The sequence below is a fragment of the Antedon bifida genome, chromosome 3 (assembly GCF_963402885.1).
Source record: "Antedon bifida chromosome 3, ecAntBifi1.1, whole genome shotgun sequence".
NCBI lineage: Eukaryota > Metazoa > Echinodermata > Crinoidea > Comatulida > Antedonidae > Antedon > Antedon bifida.
In genome coordinates this window covers 9,125,889-9,151,924 of record NC_136228.1, presented here as the reverse complement: position 1 = coordinate 9,151,924, position 26,036 = coordinate 9,125,889, and the positions used below count along the sequence as shown (strand labels likewise).

The 26,036-nt window shown below is 32.6% G+C and overlaps 2 protein-coding genes across 3 annotated transcripts; one reads left to right on the top strand and one right to left on the bottom strand.

The window, feature by feature from the left end:
- Positions 1–1,002: 1,002 nt before the first annotated feature.
- On the top strand, positions 1,003–12,162 carry LOC144836811 (mesotocin-neurophysin MT-like). Its single transcript, XM_078691681.1, has 3 exons — positions 1,003–1,313; positions 9,215–9,428; positions 11,181–12,162. The coding sequence occupies exons 1-3, from the start codon at positions 1,194–1,196 to the stop codon at positions 11,294–11,296; spliced, it is 450 nt and encodes a 149-aa protein (XP_078547807.1). The 5' UTR covers positions 1,003–1,193; the 3' UTR covers positions 11,297–12,162.
- Positions 12,163–12,181: 19 nt separating this feature from the next.
- Positions 12,182–24,904, bottom strand: LOC144836792 (SWI/SNF-related matrix-associated actin-dependent regulator of chromatin subfamily E member 1-related-like). 2 transcript variants are annotated; one of them, XM_078691648.1, is made up of 11 exons: positions 24,657–24,904; positions 23,771–23,985; positions 23,296–23,432; positions 23,029–23,114; positions 22,659–22,782; positions 21,966–22,092; positions 21,226–21,290; positions 20,367–20,484; positions 16,694–16,870; positions 14,731–14,822; positions 12,182–14,408 (listed from the first exon to the last, which is right to left on the bottom strand). In XM_078691648.1, exons 1-11 carry the CDS (start codon positions 24,857–24,859, stop codon positions 14,289–14,291), a joined length of 1,464 nt encoding a protein of 487 aa, XP_078547774.1. In that variant the 5' UTR covers positions 24,860–24,904; the 3' UTR covers positions 12,182–14,288. The 2 variants fall into 2 exon arrangements, with proteins under 2 accessions (XP_078547774.1, XP_078547775.1); XM_078691649.1 differs by having other exon boundaries at positions 24,686–24,803.
- Between the last annotated feature and the right edge of the window lie 1,132 nt (positions 24,905–26,036).

The window sequence follows — 26,036 nt, the reverse complement described above, 5'->3', positions numbered from 1 at the left end:
TTATTAACCACAAAATAAATTTGTATTTCTGATGAAGAAATCTGGGAAAACCATCTCAATAAAGATCATCTTATCTCATTGAAGTGAAAATTTACATCACTCGTTTTGGAAAAGATGATAACAACAATAGCAATTAAAGATATAATGATTGATAGAAAAAGTTGTTTTTGGATATACGCAAGATGTATCTACTGTAGGCCTATTCCAATCATGCAGTTCTAATCAAGGAAGGAAAAACGCATAAACCAAATGCACTGTGGAAGCAGTACAGTAGCCCTATTTTAATTTGTTTAATAAATCGAATTTAATCATTTGCAACGAATGCGAATTGCCGCGCGATTGTAATATTATCTTTCGCGCTGCTGTTAAAGAATTGAACATTTGAAAAAGTTACTTCAGTATTTGTAAACGTACTGTATACTATCGTGGTAGTGTTTTAGTTAAAACTCCCAAAATTAAAGTACAGCGTAATCATGAGGTTTAATTTAAATAAAAAAATTATTCAATGTATTACTGCCACTATTTTAAAACTGGTTTACATGAATTAATAACAATAATAAAAAAAAAATCATGAATTATTGCCCACAGCCTATTGTAGCTATAATCCCACACCGCACCACGGTCACGTTTACAGTAAAAGTGATATCATTATTAAATTAATAACTTCATTCGTGGATCATTATAACAAATATACGAGGATATTAAAAAGTGTAATAGACAGTCTCAAGATATAAGCTGTATATTATTTATGTAAGTCGTAAATCGAACCAATAACACATCTATGCTTTCGTCTGTTCATATCGAAACAAAAACACACTTTAAATCGATGAGAAGAATTGTTAGTTATACTGAATTCATAACTTCAAGAAGGTCTCTCTCAAGTCAACTCATTCATATTTTATTTACTTAAGGCGTAATGCAAATTAAATTCTAGCGAAAAGAAAATTAACCACGTCGACATAACGGACGACTGGAACGAAGAAGAAGAAAAAACAATCTATCTAATGACCGCGTGGTTGAAAAAAATCAGCATTGTTCGACACGATATCATCAACGGAACACGTACGCAAAATTTAGCTCTCTGTCATTTCATTAAGTTGATTGAGTTTTCATACTGTCACCACCGACTCACTCATTCAGTTAACTTTACCAGACGCCGTTAGAGTAGAGACTTTGTCAAGATATTTCCAGAAATGCAGGAGTGTTGTCGAATACTACTGGTTCTTTTTGCTTTGGTGTCATTATCTACAGCTTGTTTTTGGAGGACATGTCCTGTAGGGGGAAAACGAACATCGTTTAGGCCCTTACGACAGGTAAAGTTTAACATTTAAATTAACTTTTTTTTAAACTAATACTAATATTATAGTTTCATTAAGATTTTGTTTTCTTTAAATTTAATGTTGGATCAATTGATTTGTAATGGCAACATACTGTATGATTTACTTTTTTTTAAGCTCTCAATTATTTATATTTTAATTTGTTCTTCGTCCATCAACTTCTTATGGTTAACTACAAATACATTCTTAATCTGATTAATTATAGTTCTAAAGAATTATGCCTTTTAAATGTTAAATTTGTTTATACATTTCTCTATGGATGATAATGATCTTTTGCTAAGACTACTTTAATTCTCATTGAATCTTGATAAATTAATTGTTTAGTATATCATACATCTGGTTCCACAGAAACATCTTAATTCTTCAAGCAATTACTTTATTATTATCTAATAACAATCCTTTTTTGTATAAATCTCAATAGACTTGAAAACAAAAATATCTAATACCATCTTAACTTCAAGTATCACAAACAAAGACATCCAATCATAGAGATTAAATGACGTAATTAATTCAGTCTGTTATTTTGATTTATTGAATACAAAACCGTAATGAATATGAACAAATATCTCCCTCTACAACGATCATATAATAAGTTGATTGGAAATTGTTCTCTATTTATACGTTTTGATATAAAGCATTGCAAAAGCACGATACATAATGTAATATAATTTTATTTCGCAATCACCACGGATAACCTGTTGAAAGGCCAATGTACGGCTCTCGACAAAATAATATTTTCGTCGCGGTCCAGGGTAGGAACGGAGCTTTTTAAAAAAACACTTTCTGCATAGAAGAAAGATTAGCCTTTATCTTGTAAAAGTAGTACTAAATTTAGGAAGACGCTTTTCATGTTATGGTTGCCGTCAGCTGCAGACACGATACTCAGTCTGACGGTGGTCTGACGATACTGCAAGCTGTTTTTTTTCGCCGCTATTATAGTACCGTGCGAGATTCGGCTGTTTTTTTACAGGTAACATTAGGCCTACCCTTATGATAGAGCGCATCATGTCAAAGTTATCGCTCGAACTGTCACTTGCCATTGGTCAACTCGCTTGCGTTGCGCCATAGAGGGAAACAGGCTTTAAAGAGTGGAACGTGACTTTTGCGAACTTGTTTTGTTGTTGTTGTTAGGCCAACGTTTTCGGATGTTTAGATCGTTACCGATAGAGGAATTATGTGGAGGCATAGAGTAACATTAAGATGACATTAGAGTTCGTTTGGAGTCATAGCGTTTGTGAATTCTGTGAAACTAGGTATATATTCAGAATACTTGTCACGAATTATTATTCTAACATTTACAGCAAGAGCCTAACAGCATGATATATAAACAAAGCAAACAATTATTACGAGAAGTTTTAAAATGTTAAACTAAATAACAACGACCGTAATTCGGGTAACAGTATTATTAATCAATATTTTACACAAACAAAACAAGCTTATGAATTACGAGCACTAAAGAATCATATGGCAAATTATACCTGTAAGAGAAGATAAACCATTTTCTTAACCTTTGAATAAGGTAATAATTCGCTTAAATGACGTACCTCATGCACTGAACTCTGTGGGCGTTCTTGATGGTAATGGGTAATGAAAATTGTGTGATGCAACACAACAATAATACTTACAATACTGTTGTAACATCATGTTTTAATCAAAGCTTCATGGTGTGAAGATTCATTAAACCGCGTGATGGATTGGTAAATTGTCGACGATCGACAATGGGCCTTGTTCGGATCGTTTACAAATACAGTAGTAAAAAAATACAATTTTAGCGATCTCTGCTAATCTACATGATATTAATTAAACAAACCTGGCAAATTATTGTAATTATAATCTATTTTCTTGAAGCGATGTTAAGTTATTTCAAACACACGAGTGTGTTTTTACTTTACTTTACTATTGTACATTTCCGCGTACCGCGTTTCTATTTCATGTTTTATATTTCCCGCCCGCTATCTAACATTGACTAGAGTATGTTCATAAACATGAAACGTTAGCCAAACTATAACACTTCGATAAGGCCAAAGTGTTGTTATACAAGCGGTTGGTATGTATATAATACATGATACAATGGTATATAATTACAAAGTGTACTTTTTTATTTAAGGGTATTTGAGGTAAAACATATCTCGTTATATTCTAATTACAGTATATTACGTTACAGTGGATGCACTTGGTGGTAATGTTTGGTTTAACCGGTCATATGTCCTCAATAGCCGACTGCACAAGAACACCCCATAAAATATACTACTATTATCAATGACTGTATACTATAATAATGTTACCCATGTCGGCTGTATAAAATTATATAGTTATTTACAAAAGCCTAAAGCGTAAGGTTACAAGTCATTATTCCCGTAGCAATGTTGTTTCAGAAAATTATGATTGAACTTAATAGTCAGTTTTATCATGTTTTTTCGAACTCGTCCTCTGGATAACCTTTTAAAATTCTCCTCGACATGATTTTAACAATATTTTTATTATGTATTATGACCTAACATTATAACATAAACAAAAAATGTTAATTACGTATATAAAATAAAACGGTATACGTCGCCTTCATAATCTTAACTGAACTGGGGATTGTTATTTTGTGTTGATACACACGGTATCAGTAAAGCTTGGTTCCCACTAGGACGCAACGCAAGGACGTAAGCCGCAACGCAAGGACGTAAGCCACGAGGCAAAGACGTAAGCCGCCACGCAAGGACGTAAGCCGCCACGCAAGCAAATTGACCAATGAGTGCCTTTTAATAAATGTGTGTATCATCATATTTACGGTTTCCAAAAAAGTTCGTGCCATAAAGATTTTTAAGGGCACATCACATGAACTGCAGACAATATAATAAAGTTACCGTAATATTGTCGAAGAGTGACGTCAATATTTGTTGGCAATATAGCTCCGGGAAATGTACCAAGGTTGATACTGTGATATAAAAACAAATAAATAATGGTATTAATTAATTAAAACACATTATAGTGTTATTGCTTTAGTGGTTTACTGGCGCACGTTTCGGGCCATTTAAAAAAAGGGGCGTTTCCTAGCCTATATGAGGGAGTATACGCGTGGCCTAATGAATCTTTTCCACGTATTGTTCAAAAGGTTTGCCGAACACGGATGTATTTGGCTTCCTTTGCTATTGTATTATATGTGGTTGTTGTAACAAAGGTTGATATCAAGATAGACTATATCAATCAAATCTATATTTTTAATCAACTTATTCAATGAAACCAATCCCACAGGGAAAATTAGCCACTGTTCGCTAAGATTTGTACCGCTAATTTATCGAAATGGGTCTTTAATTCACGCGTGCGTTCAATCGTTGATTATCAAATGAAATTTAAGATATTATTTTGATATATATTTTCATACTTGTTTACGTTTAGCTCTTTTAGGCAATACAATCTTGTATTGTGTTTGGAGTTAAAGGTTACTTCAGGGTTCCCACTAGCGACGCAACGTAACGCAATCTACGTAACGTAAAAAAATGCCCTTCTAATAATTTTATTTTCCCCCGCCTGCGTGAAATCAAACCTTCGATGTTTGCAGCACTGTCGTCGGTTCCCACTTGTGATTACGCAATACAGCACTTTGCGTCAATACCTCGTTGCGTTGGGTTACGTTGCGTCGCTAGTGGGAACCACGCTTTAGAATTGTGAGAATCGGTATAACCCACCCACTTTGAGTTTGTAGAAGAACTATACACTATTTATCAATATGCCTCGGCCTATGATTTTTAATTTGAACTATTATTTATTAACGGAACGTGTTATATTATTTAGTCTTAGTCCATAATTTTTAAAATGTTTTTGAAAACTTTTCACTTTAACGGCCAACCCTGGAATTAGGATATCTTTAGGCCTATTATAATAATTGCCCTTTTAATTGTCGATGGTTTTCAACACTCTTATATTTTGAGGAGTGAACTTTTTCCATCAAAATAAACTCCCGGTTTCAATTTGTTATTTAATTCACTAATGTAAATTCATTAAAGTATTGAGAGAGGACATGGACTGTACAGTACTGTACATCATAACCATAACCAGCTGGTTTGTGGTTTATGAACGCGACTCTTAAAGCGTGGTTCCCACTAGCGACGCAACGCAAGGACGTAACGCAACGCAAGTGAATTGACCAATCACAAGCGATGGCTTATTCGCTTGTGATTGCTAACTGTCTATAACTTCGCTTGTCATTGGTTAAAACGCTTGCGTTGCGTTTACGTCCTTGCGTTACGTTCTAGTGGGAAACAAGCTTTAGCAAAAAGCCCGAAAACAATTGGGGGTCATAGTAATAAAACGTTTTTATATTACATGAGAACCAATATTTATAGGAGTAAAGTATAGGGAGTAAGTAATTCATATTGTTTAGCAACTCTTGGGAGTGTCGTACGTAATCCTTATTAAAGCGTGGTTCCCACTAGAACGCAACGCAGCGACGTATCGACGCAAAGTGCTGTATTGCGTAATCAGTGGGAACCGACGACGCAATAGTGCTGCAAACATCGTAGGTTTGATTTCACGCAGGCGGGGGCAAACACAATGATTGGAAGGGCATTTTCTTACTTTGCGTAGATTGCGTTAAGTTGCATCGCTAGTGAGAACCAAGCTTAAAGCTTGGTTCCCACTAGGACGCAACGCAAGGACGTGAGTTGACCAATCACACAAGCGATGGACATAATCACAAGTGAGAACAGACGACGCAACAGTGCTGCAAACATCACAGGTTTGATTTCAAGCAGGCGGTGACAATTATTGGAAGGGCATTTTCTTACGTTGCGAGGTTGCGTTACGTTGCCTCGCTAGTGGGAACCAATCTTTAGTAAAAATGATTTCACGTCAAATTGATGGCAAATAAGAATAAGATACGCTAGTACACAAGCAATGATTGAAAAGGATCTCTGTGGTGACAGGATGTATAAATCAGTACGTCTATATAGATTGTAAAATGTGCTCATCAAATGTCAGGTCATAGCTATATCTTATGCGTTACACGCGTTACAATAGACAACTCTTTATTCACGTTTTACATTCATGAATAATAAAATAAAGTATATGTCTATACATTCCAAACAATGACACATGATTCGATTCGATAACATGTGATTCTTCTGCGTTTTTTTCATCTGGGCACTGCTCATGGCCCCCTAGCCAGTCAGCGCTCACGCCACTGTGTGTACTTATTATTTGTCGGAGTGCTGTACTTTCGTATTCTTGGCGTTGATAATGGCGTTTTTAAGGTTTAGGCCTTACAGTATAACACGTACAGTACTGTATACACAAAATATATGGGGCAAAGGTCGAACTGTAATACGAGAGAACGAGTCTATGTTTGGTGGTAGAAGCAAGGACTTAAAGCGCAACGCAAGCCAGTTGACCAATGACAAACGATAATCATCGCGCGCCTGCAGGTGATTGGTAAAATAATTTTCGTTGCACTTACACGTCCTTGCGTTGATATGAATGATTAGAAAATAGGTAATCAAAACGCATAAAACAGTATAATGTAATGTATTGTGTGGATATAGATTACGTATTTATTATACCCAAACATTCTTTTATGTTAATTTTATGAGGAATGCCATGTTAATGGATAGTTTATTGCACAGGTTAGATTTGGTAAGGTATGAACACTTGCAACAAAGTAGTCATTTAATTGATTTGTTGCAGTCGACATAGGCAAAATGTCTTATGGCAAAGAAACTTGTACAACAAGGGTATTGTTAGCTCAGTTTTATACTTTAAGTAAATGTCATGACATCGCATAATTCAGACACGGCTTTATTCATAACTAAACAGGTTTTTTTGTTCTTTAAAAGTATTAATTTTATTTTACTGTCTACAGTATGTCAGGGCATATCTTAGCGGGCTGCTATTTGAATAATTCTTTGAACTGCCTGGCGGCTCAGTGTGGTTTCGATTTAATTGCCGCAATACAAAATGTATAGTAGTTTTTGGAAGGTCGGTATTATATTCCAATCATTATATTATCTATATACAAATTTTCTTTTAAACTATCCTGATTAACTGACTATATCTATTTACAAGACAAATCAGTTGCAAATAAAAAAAAAATAAAATAATTCTTATTCATAACGTATATAATGTGCGTGATTTAATGTAATGCCGATGCACTTTCAAAAGGACGCAAAAAAAGGTTCGAAACAGTCCGATCACGTAATTTTAATAATACTAAATTATTGTATGTGCCTAGGTAATTAATTAATATTATTTTAGCTTAAGTCATGGATTTTAATAGGTGATTGATTTTATACTTAATTATGTGATCCTTTCTTTTAAATCTATACACAGAATTGTAATTGTACGCATTTCATCATTTGACTGCCTTACTGTAGGCTGTATTAAGTTGAATGAATGAATGAATTTAACATTCATACATTCAAAAAAATATATATAAAATTATAAAGACGTATCAAGAGAAAATATTTAGGCATTGAGACCTATATCTATGTGTGTTCATTAACCACAAGGGATCAGGCTGCAAAACCTTCAATCCATATAATGGAAATGTTGAGATGTAAAAGAAATCTGAAAATACATTAAGGATATAGGCCTACACCCTAACGAGAGTCAAGAATGAGAATGGAATTAAATACATCCCATCGGTGTGTTATATTTGAGTGTATGATGATGATTATTGTATGTTATTATTTGTGGTATGATAACAATGCAATGACAATAATGCAATGCATACGAAATATTATTATGAAGATTTATCAAATGATACGTTGATAATTACGTTATTAATATTAGTTACAATAATATATGATACATACCACCATTATATTGCGCTTTATCAAACATTTCAATGCGCATTGTAGATTAAATCTATTAGTGTTGATAATAATGGTGGTGGACGAAGTTCATGATTAAGGCCCTTGAAATAGCATTCCTCCAACACTGGGAGTTGCATTGGACTACTCATGCTCTGGGGCCTCTTGAGCTCTTGGTTTAGCAGTGAGCGCTCACATAACCTTTACGTCACTGACTAGAGACACGAAAGAATATTATAACTATTAAGGGGAAACATTTGGTACCTACAGTAACAAAGGGGTGTACTCTGAATAGAGGTTGGATGTAGTGTTAAACATTGTCCCCACGGAGAGGTTCTACTGTATAAAGATTATTACACTGAACATTTATTATTGATGTTATTATAAGTGATAGTATTTAAAATGTAATAGTATTTAAAACAATTTTATCAGGTAGTGGAGACACGTTTTACGGAATTTAAACTATAACAATTTATTTTCATTAAAAGTGTTAGTTAATGATGTAATAAAGGCGCCAGAAATTTTTATCAGTAGTTAGTTGACATTTAAATCAATTGTACTTACAGATTGTAAAGAGAAAAGAAAATGGCCAAGAAATGAGTATTTATTGCCAAACAGTCATTCGTTTAATTGTTTTCAATTGTCTGGTTTTAGACGAATACAGAAAACAGTTAAAATCATTGTAACAATTAATGTTTTACTGGTCTTAACAAAAATAGAAAGAAAAAACACAATCAACTGCTTATGTGTCTCCGGTTGATTCTATTTGAACATGTTTCTAACAATTCTAATATCAATCATAATGATTCAATCCATCAAACTATTCGACATGACATATACTGTAGTAGATTGCCTAGGTTCCATTGGAATCCATATTAATACAAGAGAATACCTATATTAAATAGACACACTCGTTAACGAGCATGAAGCAATGTGTAGGTTTTAAAAATATGATTTAAGACGATGTCGATTATTTCAGCATCTTCTATTATTTAAAATGTAAACTGTATTAGGCCTAGATTTATTAAATTGGGAAAAGGTGATTTAATAAATGAATTTATTTGTAATACTTTTTTTTCGCAGTGTCCAAAATGTGGACCATTTGAAGGTGGACAGTGTGTAGGGCCTTTATTATGCTGTGGTGAATCATTTGGTTGTCATTTAGCCACGCCAGATACACTGGTCTGTTCCGAAGAAAGTCGTCTTTCTACACCTTGTACTGGACTAGAGTTGCAATCAAGTTGTCGATCTGTAGAGGGCGGAAGTTGTGCCACAAGTTATATTTGTTGTAATGAAGGTAATGTGGGGAGGCGGGATATTTAATTTGAAATAAAATAATGTGTGTAGTTTTTCGTTTTAGTTAGCCATGAATATATAAATTATAGGTCCATAGTTTATTAATCATCATTAATTTTCGGTGGATGACGTCACGATTTGTGCTGCTGTTATGCTGTGGCTAAGTACGGCTCTAAGTGGTAGTCCACACGGACGATCACCCATTTTAAGAAGAAACCCTGAATCCCTACTCACAACTCAATCCTAACATCTAAACAATCAAAAGTAGTGCTAGACCTACTATAAATTAATGCTAGTACTGACCGAAATAAACTGAACGCTGTAAATAAGGTATAGGCCTACCTACAAACTCTCTAATCTACCTCTACTACCGGAGGTTTAGCTGAGTTACGGCCTGGTCAGCCTCGCTCGGAAGCTCGCAAGCTAGCCTAGGCATGGCCTAAGACTTTTAATTTTTTGGATCTTACTAGGCTAGTTTTTTAACTTACGTTATTCGTAGATGAACATCACTAGTCATTCACAATAACATTTTAAACACGGCCATATGCTATAAAATATATTTCCAAGAAGATTTATTCTCATCAGACGATAATTGACGCGATTAAACGTCGTAATAACGTCACGAATAATTTATTCATGTGTATTTTTGTGGGAAATGGGCGGAGTAACTAAGCCTAATACGCATGTTGATTGGGTAAGGGATGAAGTCACGTGTTACGAAGGGTTTATGGCGGTTTACACGTCTTCCAACGAAACTCATTCAATAACATTAGAGAGGTTTCGCAACGCTACGAATACAATAACGAAAACGAATACGTCACGCACATGTATTCGTTTTCGTAAGCCTGCAAAAATCGAGGGAATGGGGATCAGCTCAAAAGTTTCATAAATGTATGACGTATCCGTTTTCGTTATCGTATTCGTAGCGTTGCGAAACCTCCCTAATACGGAATGGTAAAACGACGAGGATCGACTGACAATCGTAAACCGCAAAGCAAGCGAATTGACCAATCAAAAGTGATGGATTATTCGAACTGTCTTGTGATTGGTCAATTCGCTTCGTTACGTCCAAGTGGGAACCAACCTTAGTTTTGAAACATTAGGGAGGTTTCGCAACGCTACGAATACGATAACGAAAACGGATACGTCATACATTTATGAAACTTTTGAGCTGATCCCCATTTCATATTCGTAAAGCGTATTTGTGTTGACGAATATCACCAGTCATATTCGTAACTACAAAACGAGTATAGTTTTTGATTATTTTCCACATTTGCATTTGAATCAGAAATGATTCATGATTATAATATAATTATAGATTTATTGAAAGTAATTTACTAAAAGTAATTTACTAAAATAACAAGTCGATTTTGATAAATAGCAGTTTTTAAAGTGCTCACTCGCTTTGATGTTACGCTAGGCCTAGGCAGCCAAGCAACACGTACCTGCTGCGCTTCGAATTTACCGCAGTCACATTTTTTTTTTTTTTGGATCGACGGCGCCCTCGATTTTTGCAGGCTTACGAAAACGAATACATGTGCGTGACGTATTCGTTTTCGTTATCGTATTCGTAGCGTTGCGAAACCTCTCTATTTTCTACTAGGACTAATAAGAACATAATTTGACCAATCACGACGCGATTGATCATCCATCGCGTCGTGATTCGTCAACGTTGCGTTGCATCCTAGTAAGAACCAAGCGTCTTTCTAAAATACGTCTTTCTAATAACGTGTTATATGTGTTTTATTTACAGATACGTGTGCCATAGATTATTCTTGTGAGAGTGGTAGAATATCAAACTCACATTTACCACAGGAAACGTCAGCAAATCGTCAACTTTGGGACGCGTTTGTTAACGCAAACAACTAACTTTGTGAAACACATGTAATTATTTTTAAATGTATGCTTATTAAAACGCAAATTAATCGAACCATCATTTTTAAAACGCTCTTGTCTAAACACAATAAGCAGCTTTTCAATGTCGGTCGGATGATTAAAAAATCTTCATGCGATTTTGGGGAAATTCGTCAACATTATGGAGCCTTGCCCAAACATGTCAAAGCTTACCTTTAATGGTCCACCTCTATAATTCATAACACCAGAGTGAATTTCAGAGCAAATTCCCGACCTTTAATTTTATATATAAATATAAGTTAGCCTATAAATTGAAGGCAATGTTTTGTGGTTCTTAAAAAGCTGTTTTAAAAGCTTAAAAGCAGCCCAAGCACGCAGTTGCGAATTTTGGGTAGTATCATTAGGTATTTGAAAGTTATTGGTAATAAAAAGCAAAGCAAGTAAAAATTAAATGTATTTATGAGTGTTATCAGAGCTACATTATACCAGGGAACTTTATTCTTCCCCGACTACAAATACCGTCAATACCAATACGTTGGATACAAATACTCTGCAAAACCGATCTTGTTTTGAGCGGCGATTCCTGCAGATGTTACAATATAAACTTTGGTGTATAAAGAATGGTATTAGGAACATCGCTTTAATATTATTTAAATATTTTAACGTTTTTCTTAAAACGTCTTTCGCTGGGCATTGATAGCTTAAGAACATGTGTTTACGTGAATGCACATCACTGCATAACTTTGAACTAGGTAATTCTTACTCCATACAATTAGGATAAAACCTGATTTATATGAAATGTAATGGATATTGTGTTCAGAAATATTATTTATGATTATAGTACTACATTCAAGATTGGAATTAATAATAAATCTTTAAAAAATAGCTTTAAACATCAAGTGCCTGTATTGGATTTTATTCGTTGTTTGTATTTATACATATGTACAGTACTGATAAAACTGAAGAAAAATATTGTGAACAGTAAAACTGCCTATAATAATAAATCAAGCAATTAAAAAAAAACAAGTGGTGATACAGGATGTCAAACCACGCGTGTACCTATATTTGTGTTTAATGCTCTGTCTACACTATCAAACTAGTTTGATGTGCCCGAATGTGGTAGTGATATGCCCAAATATGGTAGTGATATGACATCCTCATGTCCATATATGGGCACATCACATTTTTTTGTCACATAATGTTTGATAGTGTAGACAGAGCTTAAAATGCATTTTGATGCTACCGAGGAGCAATTTCTGACCAGCAAAATTTCTCTAAACTCCAAATACGAGGTGGGCGTGGCCTTACTGTCAGTTATTAAATCTTGGATATAAAACCAAATCAAACCACCATAAATCAAATAATTATAATAATATATTTAACTAATTATGAATCTATCAATTAGTTATTGGAACATGATAATTAGTTTAACTCTAACAATTATCAGTAAATAAAAACATGCACTTCCCACTTGCTTTTTGCAACAAAGTGGGGTTAAATGGAGGGCACTGGTTGCCAAAATATTACACATCTTTACATATTCATAGAAAAAGTGATAGTACAATCAAATGAATTAACCAATCGCCTTATTGATGAAATAAGAAAACGAATGCGACAGAAGAACGTCTCATTTCAACACTTTACAACCATATTCCTTTGTTGTGTGACTGAAGTACTGATGTGTAAAAATTAATACGACCACACACAGTATAATTATTGTCTGTCTCGCTTAATTACGTATGCTTTATGTCCAGTGAACAATGTACCAAAACAAGAATCACTGGGTTTACACATTTAAGCTATGTTAATGCAGTGTTTTCAAAAGCGGCTCTTTTGAATAAGTGCATCAAATGTACGTGCATTAAATAAATCATGGTAAAGGAAAAAACAATGCTATTGTTCTATGCTTTATCCACATATATACCTATGTATATAATTATGACATTGATTACATGCTGAATTATATTATAAAACAGTTTTTAAATCACACAAACATGGCTGTTTTTCAAAAATATGGTAACCCTACATTTTTCAACTAATTTGGATAAACAAATTTGCAAATGAAAGGTTACCAACGTTTGATTTTGTTTAATTTCATTCCCTCTCAATGGTTATGAATGTTGGCAATATCATATTGTTATCCATCCAGGTAGTATTAAATATATTATCTCATAATATGCATTCAATTAAATAGAATAGAATTGCTGACATCGTACCACTTTTAAGTTACTTTTAAATATCATAATATTGCATTGGTGCACAGCTAACTAAAAAAAAAGTTACTTATTTTAAGTAAAATTCTAGATAGCATAAATACAACTTTTTAACTCAACAACTTAAAATGTTATTATACAAAACATAATATTAATTCTTCTTTCAATTCGATAAACATCGCTAGAATCAATGTCAAACAGTTATGTAAAGAGCCAATGTTATTGAAATTAAAAGGGAAGGTGAAAAAGACTCGAACTTTTGAAAACAGTTAATCTGCAGGAGCCTGGAACAGACAGCAGTTCATCACAACTGAAAGGAATTACTGTTGCATTGAGTAACAGAAAAGATCCAAGGTACAAGTGCTTTTGTGGTGGTCATAGAAATTGTGCTAAAAACAATCTAATAGTAATCTTATAACAGTGTATACGCATTAACAAAAACAATGTCGCTGCACCATTTTGTAGACCAGGAAGAACTTTCTACACACAAAACAACATCTAGCATAGCAGACAGGTAAAAACATTATTCAGAAATAAAACCATTTTGATATTATTTCCATAAATAAAGATTCTAAAGTTTGAACCAATTAACTTTTCTTACCAGAAAACCAACTACCAAGACGTCTAGCCCAATGGATGGGCAAAAACCTTATTCAAGAATAAAACCATTTCAATATTATTTTCATAAATAACGATTCTAAAGTTTGAGCCAATAACCTTGGTCCTTTTCTTACCAGAGAGATGCTTATGTCCACTACAAAACATCTAGCCCAATGGATGGGCAAAAACCTTCGTCAGAAATTGATGACCCCAAAGAGTGTTGGAATCATTCTCAGTCCATCTAATTGCCTTTGAAGTGCAGCGCCATACGTCTGCTGGTTTTTTAGTTCTTCTTCCTGTTTATAAATTGTATTCTAAAACAAAATATAATGATAATGAAACAGTATATACAGTATAGCAATTCTGAGAAGCAAGGAAAGAAGTCATTATGTCATCTGGAACTCAAATTTTATAAACAAAAAACTATAGTTTCATTTCAGGAAAAGTCAACGGGGTGGTGTCCAATAGTTATTGGTGAGTAAAAAAACATGAGTACAAAAATAAGCTTTAGGCTGGGTGTGGAAGACTTTGTAGGTGCCTGTGGGTATCACCCACCTCTGCTCAGAACAATTATATCTATGCGTAGGAATAATATAGCACAAACAATATAGTAAATAGTAATGGTATAAAACATACCTGTAAATCTTTTAAATCTCGATTCAATATCATGTTAAGTTCCATCATTTCTTCTTGTCTTTTTCTCAAGATTCTCATTTCTAGCTCTCTAGCTGAAGAAAACAACAAAATTAAAACAAATTATTGTTTTTATACTTTTTGTTTTTGAAATTGATATACTATATACTTCCTTCTTCATATTTTACTGTACTCTACTTATACTGTTCTGTACTTTACTGTTCTCTAATTTACTGTTCTCTAATTTACTGTACTACTTTACTGTTCTGTACTTTACTTACATAAAACAACTTTGAAATTGATATGGTGCTTTCCAAAGATTATAATAGATTCAAAATTATTATACACTGGGGAAATGATTTTAAATGAGGGAAATGATTTTAAATGAAGCAAATTTTTTTTTTTTAATTTCAACCAATATTTCTATTTTATTCTCTTCTTCCCTTCCGATGATTCCAATCCAAATCCCTCCATCCCTTGCCTCTATCTCTTTAGTTTTTTAGACATGTTATTGTCTGAAGAGTTTGTTTTGAATTTGCGGATAATGAATGTAACTTCAGATGCTGTTATGCAATATTTTCAGAAGACTAATTACAAATACTGTATATTGAAACAACTCTTGTAAATTTTAATTCAAATAGTCATTTATTCTTATTTTTCTCTCTCAAGATTCTCATTTCCAGATTTCATATCCATTTCAAATCACCTTCAGGGTTTAATTTTGAAAAGAGGAAGCCTCAAGATGTTTGTAAAAGCATTAAAATACTATTTCATTGCAATTATGGAATTACTCAGAAGAATCAGAGTATTGTATTAAATAAAAAAAAAAACACTGTAAAGTAACCTCTGGGCAGCTTAATATTTTCAAAACACGAACAAAACACAATTTACTAATTTATATATCTTGGGATTGTCTTAAAACTAAATTGCATAATGTGATGTACATATAATTAAACAACACAAATAATGAGTACAGTAGTAGATCTCCATGTATTGTTTTATGTAAAATAAAATAGAGGAAAGCTGAGGTTTGGAATAGTAACTATAGGAATATATTTATTATTATTTTCTAAGGTTGCTTATTAGCTTAAAGATCTATGCTCTGCACATATCTTAATATGCATCCTCCATGTACTAGTTTAGTACTGTAGTTTATTGTATGTGGAAAATGAAATGAATTGAATTGAATCTTCTATTAGTACCACATTTAATAATTAGCGATAACAGTGTTGATACTGATGGGGACAGTATAGCATGTCTACTAGGAAGTGTATAGTGTTATGCAACTCTTCCATGCTGTTAGCTACAGTACAACAACAGTTAATGAGTGATGCTTCAATGATTTGACCTCTCAAAATTAATTGAGGCTATTGGTACATGTTCTAACAATGTGTGGAACCCTTTAAGTTTACAGTATATGCCACTGTACAATACAAGTTGCTAAATTTTAGTAGAACTGTAGCTTGGTGGTTAACATGCTTGCCTTCCAATCCTAACGTCTAAAGGTTCAATCCTGACCTAGTGTCAGGGTTGTGAATCTCTTTCTATTTCACTCTTTCTAAGCTTCAAATGAGACATTTATTAGTTTTATTATATAGCATGTGGTTTATCAACCCTGTGACTGGCGAGTCTATCGTTGTTCAATGTGTATTTAATAAAAAATAAGACACCGCTTCAACCATCAAAATCAAATCAAAACAACAAATCGAAACCATCAAATCAAAAAAATAATGTATTCTCATATAAAATGACAAAATAAATGGTAAAATTCAACAAAAAACTCATTGGCTGGCAGCCAATTTGACTATTTTTGGCTTTAAATTACAGTTTTTCAGGTAAATATTTTTTTTTTTCGATTCAATTTTTGTTTAAAGTAAATAACTATTAAGTGACATTAAAATGGACAATACATCTTTAGATCTTTAGTTAGATTGATGGTAAATCATAATTTCAATTATTTGTTTACCTGCATTCAATTCTATAAATTCTTCTTTAAACTGTTCTAAATTTATTGGCGCTGGTAGAATCCTCTTTGGAACAAGAACACTCTCAATTTCTGTAAATTCAGCTTGTGTGTCGAGATTTCTCAAGGAACCATCTTGGTTGCTGTTATCCAAATCAAACAATTCCTTCTCCACCTCACCTGAAACAAAAATGTTTTGGTTCACATACATAATATTAATGAAGTAGCACTGCATATTATAATTATTATATAGATATATATATATATATATAATTTTGGATCAATTTGCCATCTTTCAGGGAAAATTGGTCTGGACTAAGTAATTGTAACTGTAAGCATTAAATCTCAAATATGTATTAATAGAAAATATTATTGAATAAAGTCTCTGAAAAGGAAAAAAATAATAATAATTAATATTATATATGGTAGAAACTTAAGAAGACACCTTTGGTACCCAACATTGTCCCCTGAATAGGGGTACAAGCCTCAATTAGCCAAGGGCTTGGCTGACTTAAAACATGAAAGTGTCCACTTAATCCAAAAGGAGTGGTGCTACTGTATGAAAATTAGAGAAAACATGACATTCAACCTGCAGTATGAACATTAACATTGAGTGTTTTTAAAGTTTTGTAGGGCCCATCGAAAGAACAGTATCCTACTAAAAAGAAAAACATATAAATCAAAATGTATAATATATAAGAAACAAACACAAGCACAATTTTGTTTATGTGATGAAAAAAACCAAAAAGTATCAACCGGTCAATTTATTTTCTTTGTAGTTCTACAATATAAAAGCAAAACATGCGACAAAAAAAAAAAAAAACAAAAACACTCCAAAGTACAGTATTGGGTAAATTGCTATTTAAAAATATTTCTTTAACTGATGGTGCACTTTGAATGGAAAGGTGTAATGAGTTCCATAATTGTATATTATTAGATATCATATTTTAACATCTATAATGAGTGCCTATTATGGGAATTGTGATCCATTACATGTGCAGCTCACTAATTTTATCATATAAAACCTATTAAAATTCCCTGCCCACAAGACCCCCACTAACAGAGTAATGTGACGTCAATATCATTCCCGACTTCACTCGGGGGCAACACTAACGTCCTGTTAATGTCATCTGCATACGTGGGTGCACAATACAAGTACAATAATGAATATTTTATTATAACACAAAATAAAACGTAAGCACGCAGACTGTAAACAGCTGAGCATTTGGGAATATATTAACAATATACAATAACAACGCTATTACAAATTTCCCTAACAATAATACAAATTTTAATGTAATATCTTCATTAAGATTATTTATTGACACACAAGCACACATGTTACCAAGCAAGAACTTTTTAGGTTTTCAATGATAACCTTTATGTATACAATAATTGTACAAAAGAACATGCCTGCAAGCATGTAAAATAGAATTTATTTAATTTAATGCAAGTGTAATAGGATGATGTAGTCTTTTAATCAATATTAAACTACTATAAACAATCTTGTACTTTCATCAGGACAATATAATGTCATTAAGTAACACAAAGAGGTTAACTTTCTTCAGTTCATGGAACGAATGGTTTTTGACTGAATAAACATGAACTTTAGAATTAATTGAAATATACTTTGTTATTAAAGTTAATTTCTATTTTGCATCGATGTATAAAGATAAGGTGCATAATCAGACAAGTCTGTAACAGTGTAAATTAACGGATCATTGTGCTTTAAGTGGGGTTAATAGTGTTGAGAAAATAAATAAATAAATTTAACAAATATGTAGATTTAGGATAGAAACCAACTGCAAAGTGCATAGATAGGCTATAAAATCATATGAGATACAATGCCAGGTAGATACTCTTGTTATTATGTTCAGAAAAATCTCTATCTACGCTATCAAACTAGTTTGACACCAAAATTGTGATGTGCCTAAATATGGTAGTGATATATGCTTAAAAATGGTAGTGATATGACATCATCATGTCCATATAATATAAGGGCACATCAAATTGTTTTTGTCACATAAAGTTTGATAAAAATAAAACAGAAACTTGTTAAAAAATCATACTATTGAAATTACATTTGACATTTTATTATTATTATTTATTTTTTATACTGGGTAGCCTCTTCAGTCAAAGACTGTTCTCCCAGAGAGCCCAGTGTATAGTACTATGATGAGTTAGTGACACTACAGTGGCTGTGTGTGAACTAGTACAGCGGGGTAACCCCCTACTCATCTCGAAAGATGTACTAGATTCTTTAAAGTGCACATGAACCAGATGTGTACACTGGACCTACAGTTTACAGCCCTTATCCAAGAAGACAATGGAGCGAGTGAGCCTCGAACCCTTTCCGAAGTTATGGCTACGTATTAAGGTTCCACTGTCTTAACCGCTTGACCACTAACTTGTTAATAATTTTAATCAGTTTAGAAGAGGGTGTCGACCACCAGCACTATTTTTAGCTGAGAATTGACTACTCAACAACTTGGTTCTAATGACATGGAACTATTTCCTAAAAGTAGATTCACATCAAATGCATAATTGAATAATAATGACTACAATTTTAATATCGGTGAATTCCAAAATTCTTTTAATATAGTAATAGTAATTTTCTCTTATATCAAAATTAATATAAGTAACAATGGTTTATAATTAACTTTAATAAATCCATTAAATTTGTCATAATACTAGAACTGAATAAATAATTTACCGGTGCCTAAAGAAACTGCCTGTGGTGGTATAGGCAAGGAACAATCAGCTATGTATGAACAAGTTTTTCACAGAGATGTTTGTTGACCTAGTTTTTACTGGGTTATAACCATATTAAAAGATAAATTTCTTTATAAAAATCTATATTATTAAAAAGATATAAAGAATAAAATAACACTCCCGCTACTATCAATTAAATTGAATGTTTATGTAAAATTATATGGGATTCTTTTACGTAGTGAATTACTGCTATATAAAAATTCTTATTTCCTATGACCTACATTTATCTGTTTATTACATTAAAAAATAAATGTTTAATATGAAAAATGTTTCCTGGAAGCTACACTTTATTGAGGTGAAAAATGAATATTTGCTTATAACTTATCGGTTGAGCGGGGGTAGATGTATATAAAGTTTGTAGAACGGATATTAATACTGGTTTAATCTGGTAAATTATTTATGTAAAAATATATCAATACTGACAGACAATTTCAATACAATAATATTAAAGAATGCTTTTAAGAATTAGTGGTACAACACATTGTACTATACGGTGGCAAAGCAAGTCACATCTTGCAAGTTCTCATGTATCTAGCCAAACAATAATAAAAACTCCAATTATGACAAACGTTTAAATAAATATAATGAAAAAAATAAATATTCTGTTTTCTGTCTTTTAAAATGTCATTATAGATGGTTAATTTACTATTTTTAAAAATAAAAATAACTCTAAAGTTATGAAACTAATTTTTAGATTGAGTTTGGAAGTGAAGATTACAGTAGCCTATTCATGAGACACCTCTATTCAGGGGACACTTTCACATGAAAAAAAAGGCTGCAGCCAACCTCTAATCAGGGAAAACTCAATTGACTGCAGGGGACATTTTGTTGGGTTTGGAAGCAAGGTGTGCCCTTAAAATGTTTGAATGAAGTCAAGTCAGATTTATATGGTGCTTTAACTTACATAGTTTTCCTGTCAAATTCAGTAAATGTTGTTTTCCATATAAATGCTCCTTTTTGTTGTGCATTGAGCTAAAATACTGGTCACATGTTTTGCAGAAAAGCTCACATGAATCATCATCCTGTTAGAAAAAAAGGAACCACTTTAATTGGTGAAGAATAATTCTACAGTATAGGGTAAGATATGGTAGTGCTTTCCACAGCACCATGGCATTTGACACCGTTGTGATGCTTCCCTTGCTTTATACTCCTAGGCATTCTTTCGTAGATAACAAGATGACATTCGTTAAATAAAGCGACGCATCAGATCTGAAAGCGCTGAATGATTTTTATTCACACTACGTTCACACAGCAAATGTCACAAAACTCCATAACTTATACAATTTTCTAGGAACCATAAGTTACATATATACCATTGACTCAAAACATCAACATTACTCCAAAAAATATGTATTATTCTTAAATACTGTACTAAAATACAATTCTAATGTGAAATGTCTTAATATTATGTTTACAAAAACTAATTTTTCACTACCAGGAGAAGAGCGCCTGATAGGATGGTTATCTGAAAAAACATAAATAAGCTCTATTTATCCACTTCTGCCATATTAATATGTGAAAAGCATACTCATTTTGATTTGTTGTATGGCATATATGTATATTTTGCATATTTATCAAAATGTAATGTCCAAAATTACATCATTATCATTAGAAAAATTAAATGAAAAGAGTTATTAGTATTACAATATATACAGAAATAGAAATTATAAATGAGGGCGCTATCACGATTTTTTTCAATTACACATTGCATACTTCTAGGCTACTTCATTGGTACTATTTATTGAAATAAAATAATACACTACCTCCATATTCATGCCACTAAGTAAAGTTGATTCAATGTCTGGTTCCAAAGCATCAGGATCTACGCCTAAAAAAGCAAAATAAAAAAATGTTATTATGTTTTTATTATAATAAAAACAAAAAGAAAGAAATTATGTAAATAAATCAAAACACAATATCAATTTTTATATAGTTTAATTTTTATTTGACAAAAAAGGTTTTACGCATTAGGCATGTGCGTATGATACTTTAATTATATTGAAACTTCAGTTCTGTCTACACTATTACATTTATGTGACAAAAACAAAAATGTGATGTTCCCATATATGGACATGATGATGATGTCATATCACTACCATATTTGGGCATATTACTACCATATTTGGGCACATCACACTTTTTTTGTCAACTAGTTTGATAGTGTAGACAGAGCTTTAGAGCAGTGATTCTACTGTGGGACTGATTGTAATTTACAAATAATCTCGAGGGCCAGATGGCAAGAGAGGGCCTCAATGTTTACACGGACCCTTCGAAATCCCATGGGCTTTAAGGACTACACCTTTTTTGCGAGTCAAATACAGGTCGATTTTGAGAACCCCTGACTAAAGCACTGTCTACACTATCAAACATTGTGTGACAAAAAATGTGATCTGCTCATATATGGACATGATGATGTCATATCACTACCATATTTGGGCATCAAACTTTTTTGTCAAACTAGTTTGATAGTGTAGACAGAGCTTAATAGTCACCGAAAACTTACCCACTAAATTCTTGAATTTTTTTGCTGCTTGTTTTTTCATCAACATCTGATACAAATCAGTTTGCTGAAAGGCTTTTAAATCATTGATATACCGTCTCTTGTCTGATTCTGCATTTTCTATGTATTTCTAAAAACAACAAAAAAACAATCAACATTAACTACTACTTTAATAAAAGCTCATATTTCATTATTGACAGTCGACATGGCTCCATATATTTTTTTTTTTGTAAAACAATTAAGCCTCTTATATTATAAACTGTATATTCCTAATGCAATGCACAGCTTCTACAAGTACAAGTTGTACACATATATGCCAACATCTACAGTTGATTAAATAGGAGGTGGTGGATTTTGAGCTCTTAAATTCAACAACATATCCATAGAGGCGAGGAGTATCATAGTGGATATGTGAGGGAAACCCACTCCCATTAAAAAATATCAATACATTGTCTGCGTACAATATAGAGTAAACTTGCTTTGAGCTTTTTTTAAAATATGTGATTACAAAAAACAACATATACATTCAGGTATTCTTGTAACCTGTGAGAAAAAAGCATGATGTTAGGCCAGGAGACAAGTGAAAATTCTCTCCCAGCCTAAACAGGAGCGTTAGCATGTATATTAATATTAGTCCCTTTTATGCTAATTTTAGGTTAGGTTGTTAGTTTTCTTGTGTTTTCTATTGAATTATACCTTTTTCTCGTCTTCTCCTAATGATGACCACCGATTTCCCAACACTTTTGTAATTTCTGTAAAATTTAACTCAGGGTGCTCTTTCTTAACCCTTGACCTCTGCTCATTTAAAAACAACACATACCTGTAATAAAGTACAACCAGTATAAGGTTTAAGAAATTGTTTGTTTTCCGTTGATAGTATCTACCATGTAACTTTTAAAAAACCAAATTTTATTTATTTGTTGACGATTCACTATTGAATCGGTCCAGTAAAAAATAAACATAAAATGTTAAAAAACAAGAAACTTTTAAGTAAAATATTTCATGTGTATAAAAAAATGAAAACTTTAGTCTCATTTTGTAGTGAGGGCCACTGGTAATAACTTACGCAGTTGTTGGAGCCTTTGGTGCATTAGCCTCTTTTAAAGAATCTCTTTTGCGTTTTTTCCCTTTTGGCCATCCTCCCTTTTTCCTCTGAAACATAAAATAAAATATTTCTAAAATGTTCGGAATTACTTCAGGTCATAAACACCTTCAGTGAAGTTAAAATAATTTATTTAATCAATTTAAAATAACAAATTAAAGAATTTAAGTTAATATTTTAAAACATAATTATTCCAGGTCAATAGAACTTTTATAAAAATTTAAAACACACCTTTGGGGCTTCTCCGTTGACCGCTGTACCTTGAACTATATTGACTTCTTGCCCAATATTGCTGGTCAGAATTGCCTGTTGGCCATTGGCTAATGCCTGAGCATATACTACTGACCCTTGACTAATTACCAGCTGACCTGTAGGTTGGAAATGTTAAATGCATATTTATTAATCTTTTGATTCATGTGCACAGAGTAGGGGTTACTCTGATGTTATGGTCCATTTCATCCACTTGTTACTTACCACTGCATTGGGCAGCAACCACCAGTTGAAACATAGTCGCCTTAAGCTTAAAATTTGCACCATATAATTAAAAATAGTGGGTCATACAATTGACAAGTGCATATAATAATCAAGTACTGTAAGTAGTCAAACTAGTTGTATCCTTTTGTTTATATGGAAAGCAAAAGAGTCGTTTTATGAACTACTGTATACGTTCTTTATTTTTTTTGTAATAATTTATAGAAATTGATACCTGCAGAAGTCAATTCCAGGTTAGGTACATTGACATACGACACATTGCCTTCACCAGGATGCAAGTTTGATGAAGATACCACTGATTCCAGACTACAAACAAGTTCTGGAGGAATTCTAATAGTGGTCACCATATCAGCTGCAGATAAAGCTTCTTCAGTGATGCCAGTTCCATCTAACGTAGTCGCATGCAATGCATCTGCTCCACTCACCAGGCTGCAAAAAGTAAATTAAAGTCATACAAAAAATTATTATTTATATACAGTCATGGTCAAATACCTCAATCAACAATTGCACATATTAACAATAGAAAAATGAAACTAGGCCTAGGCCTAGGCCTAAACCTGAAACAAAACTGAACATACTCTATTAAACTAATTTACACTGTATTTGATGGCTAAAGTTATCAAGCAGAGCCTCTGTCTGTGTTAAATTCCTTGTTTGTATTAGGCTATTATCTAGGTATTGGTGCATTATTACTTATTAGGCCTACTATTACTAATACTAGGCTAGGCCTAGGATAGTAGTAGGCTAGTATGCATTTTTTGTTAATTAATTCTTTGAAGATTCAAGAAACATTGAAAGCAAAATATTCATATATTTTAATTAATCTTTTTTATCAATCGAAGCGAATGAGCTAGGCGTAGCTAGCTAAATTAGGTCCAAACCACCTTGAGGCCTAGCCTAGAATTCTGCAGTTCACTACATGGAACATTTTCGCCAGTGTAGCGTAGCAAAAAGCTATACAAAACAACCTTATTGCTACACATTTTGAAAATTGTGTAGCAAAAAATTCAATACAAAACTATGTTTCTCGACTTAAAAATCAGTTTGATTAGCCATATTGCTAAACAAAATTTTTTAATGAAAATTTTCCCTGCACTAACCGAGCTGCAGCGATATCCTGCACGGTCACCTGCTGTACGTTGTCAATCAGGGCTGCTGCGTCAATTCCAGTCACTTGAAAATTAGCCTTATCTTGGCCAGAGACAAGAGCCTCCAGGTGGAAGGTCGCGGTTCCATCTCCTAGATCATCTGTACTACCAACACTTCCTACCACCAAAGTGCGATCAATATCACTACCGTCCATTAAAGTTTATGTTGAAAAACATAATTAATATACAACTGCCATTTTTTCTCTTCGTTTTCTCTGCTGTTTACGAAAAAACAGCTGGGGCGCCCTCCAGATCAAACTTCGTCCTCACGTCACAAGGCGCGTTTAAAGCGTTAAAAAACGACTTAACGCGTTATGGTGCAACATGGTGACAAACTAATAAAATAAACACATTTCGACTATAAAATTGAAAGATATATTGTCCTCCAAAAACATGAAAAATGAAGATTAATAAAATCAGACTTCATTTTGCAGTTTTGATAAAGCTATAAAAAAAACTCAAAAATAATTATTTCACTTATAAAAAGACAAACGAAACGGTTAATTTTAACACCATTGTCTGACAGACAATTTAAGTATTTTTTCAGGAAAATATTTTTTTCGATCCAGTTTTTCGTCAGTGAATAACTATTACGTGACATTAAAATCATTAAACAAAACATTTGAACCACTACTGTGATTTTTTTGTTACGTGTGAATTTTAATTTGTTCCTGAAATAAAAGTTGATTGTTTGATTGCGGATTTAATTATTTTATTGATAAGCTAAATCAACTACAGAAAGAAAATCGAATCCAATCAAAAATTCATCCCCAAAACAGTTATAGCCTAGTATTTAATACCCGATATGCCCTGCTTTATAATTGAATAGAGCATTCAGATTATATTTTACTTTACACAAATGTTTACGGTACTAGGCCTGGATTGTTAACTAAATAATAAATCATTATTTATTAAATTATGTAAAATATTAATTTTTTTTTAAAGCATCATTTAATGAAGAAAGAACAATAATAAAACGCCAAAAAGTCAAGCAGCGTTTTTTGTAAGAAAAATGTCTTGTTTTAAATATAATATAGTATTTAGAGAATTTATGTTAATATTGTAGCTATAATATTATTCATATACAGCATTAACATCTGTGTGCACACGTCATATAATTTTTTCTTCAAATATACATACATATTACATATGCCATTACAGGTCTATAAAAATGTCATTGATTTTTTAACGAATTTTTTTATTACTGTATAAACCACAACATGATTGTTAAAGTTGGTAACATGTGTTATGATTTCATGGTATAATATTATTTAATGAAAAAAGTACGCTATACTTATTATTAATTTGTATAATTATTTTGAACGTTGTTCT

Coding starts and splice junctions, on each gene's coding strand:
- LOC144836811 (XM_078691681.1), top strand. CDS start 1,194: ATGCAGGAGTGTTGTCGAATACTACTGGTTCTTTTTGCTTTGGTGTCA. Junction 1,314..9,214: donor CGTTTAGGCCCTTACGACAG/GTAAAGTTTAAC, acceptor TTTTTTTCGCAG/TGTCCAAAATGTGGACCATT. Junction 9,429..11,180: donor TTATATTTGTTGTAATGAAG/GTAATGTGGGGA, acceptor TTTTATTTACAG/ATACGTGTGCCATAGATTAT.
- LOC144836792 (XM_078691648.1), bottom strand. CDS start 24,859: ATGGACGGTAGTGATATTGATCGCACTTTGGTGGTAGGAAGTGTTGGT. Junction 22,783..23,028: donor CCAAAGGCTCCAACAACTGC/GTAAGTTATTAC, acceptor ACTTTATTACAG/GTATGTGTTGTTTTTAAATG. Junction 14,409..14,730: donor GAGATTTAAAAGATTTACAG/GTATGTTTTATA, acceptor ATTTTGTTTTAG/AATACAATTTATAAACAGGA.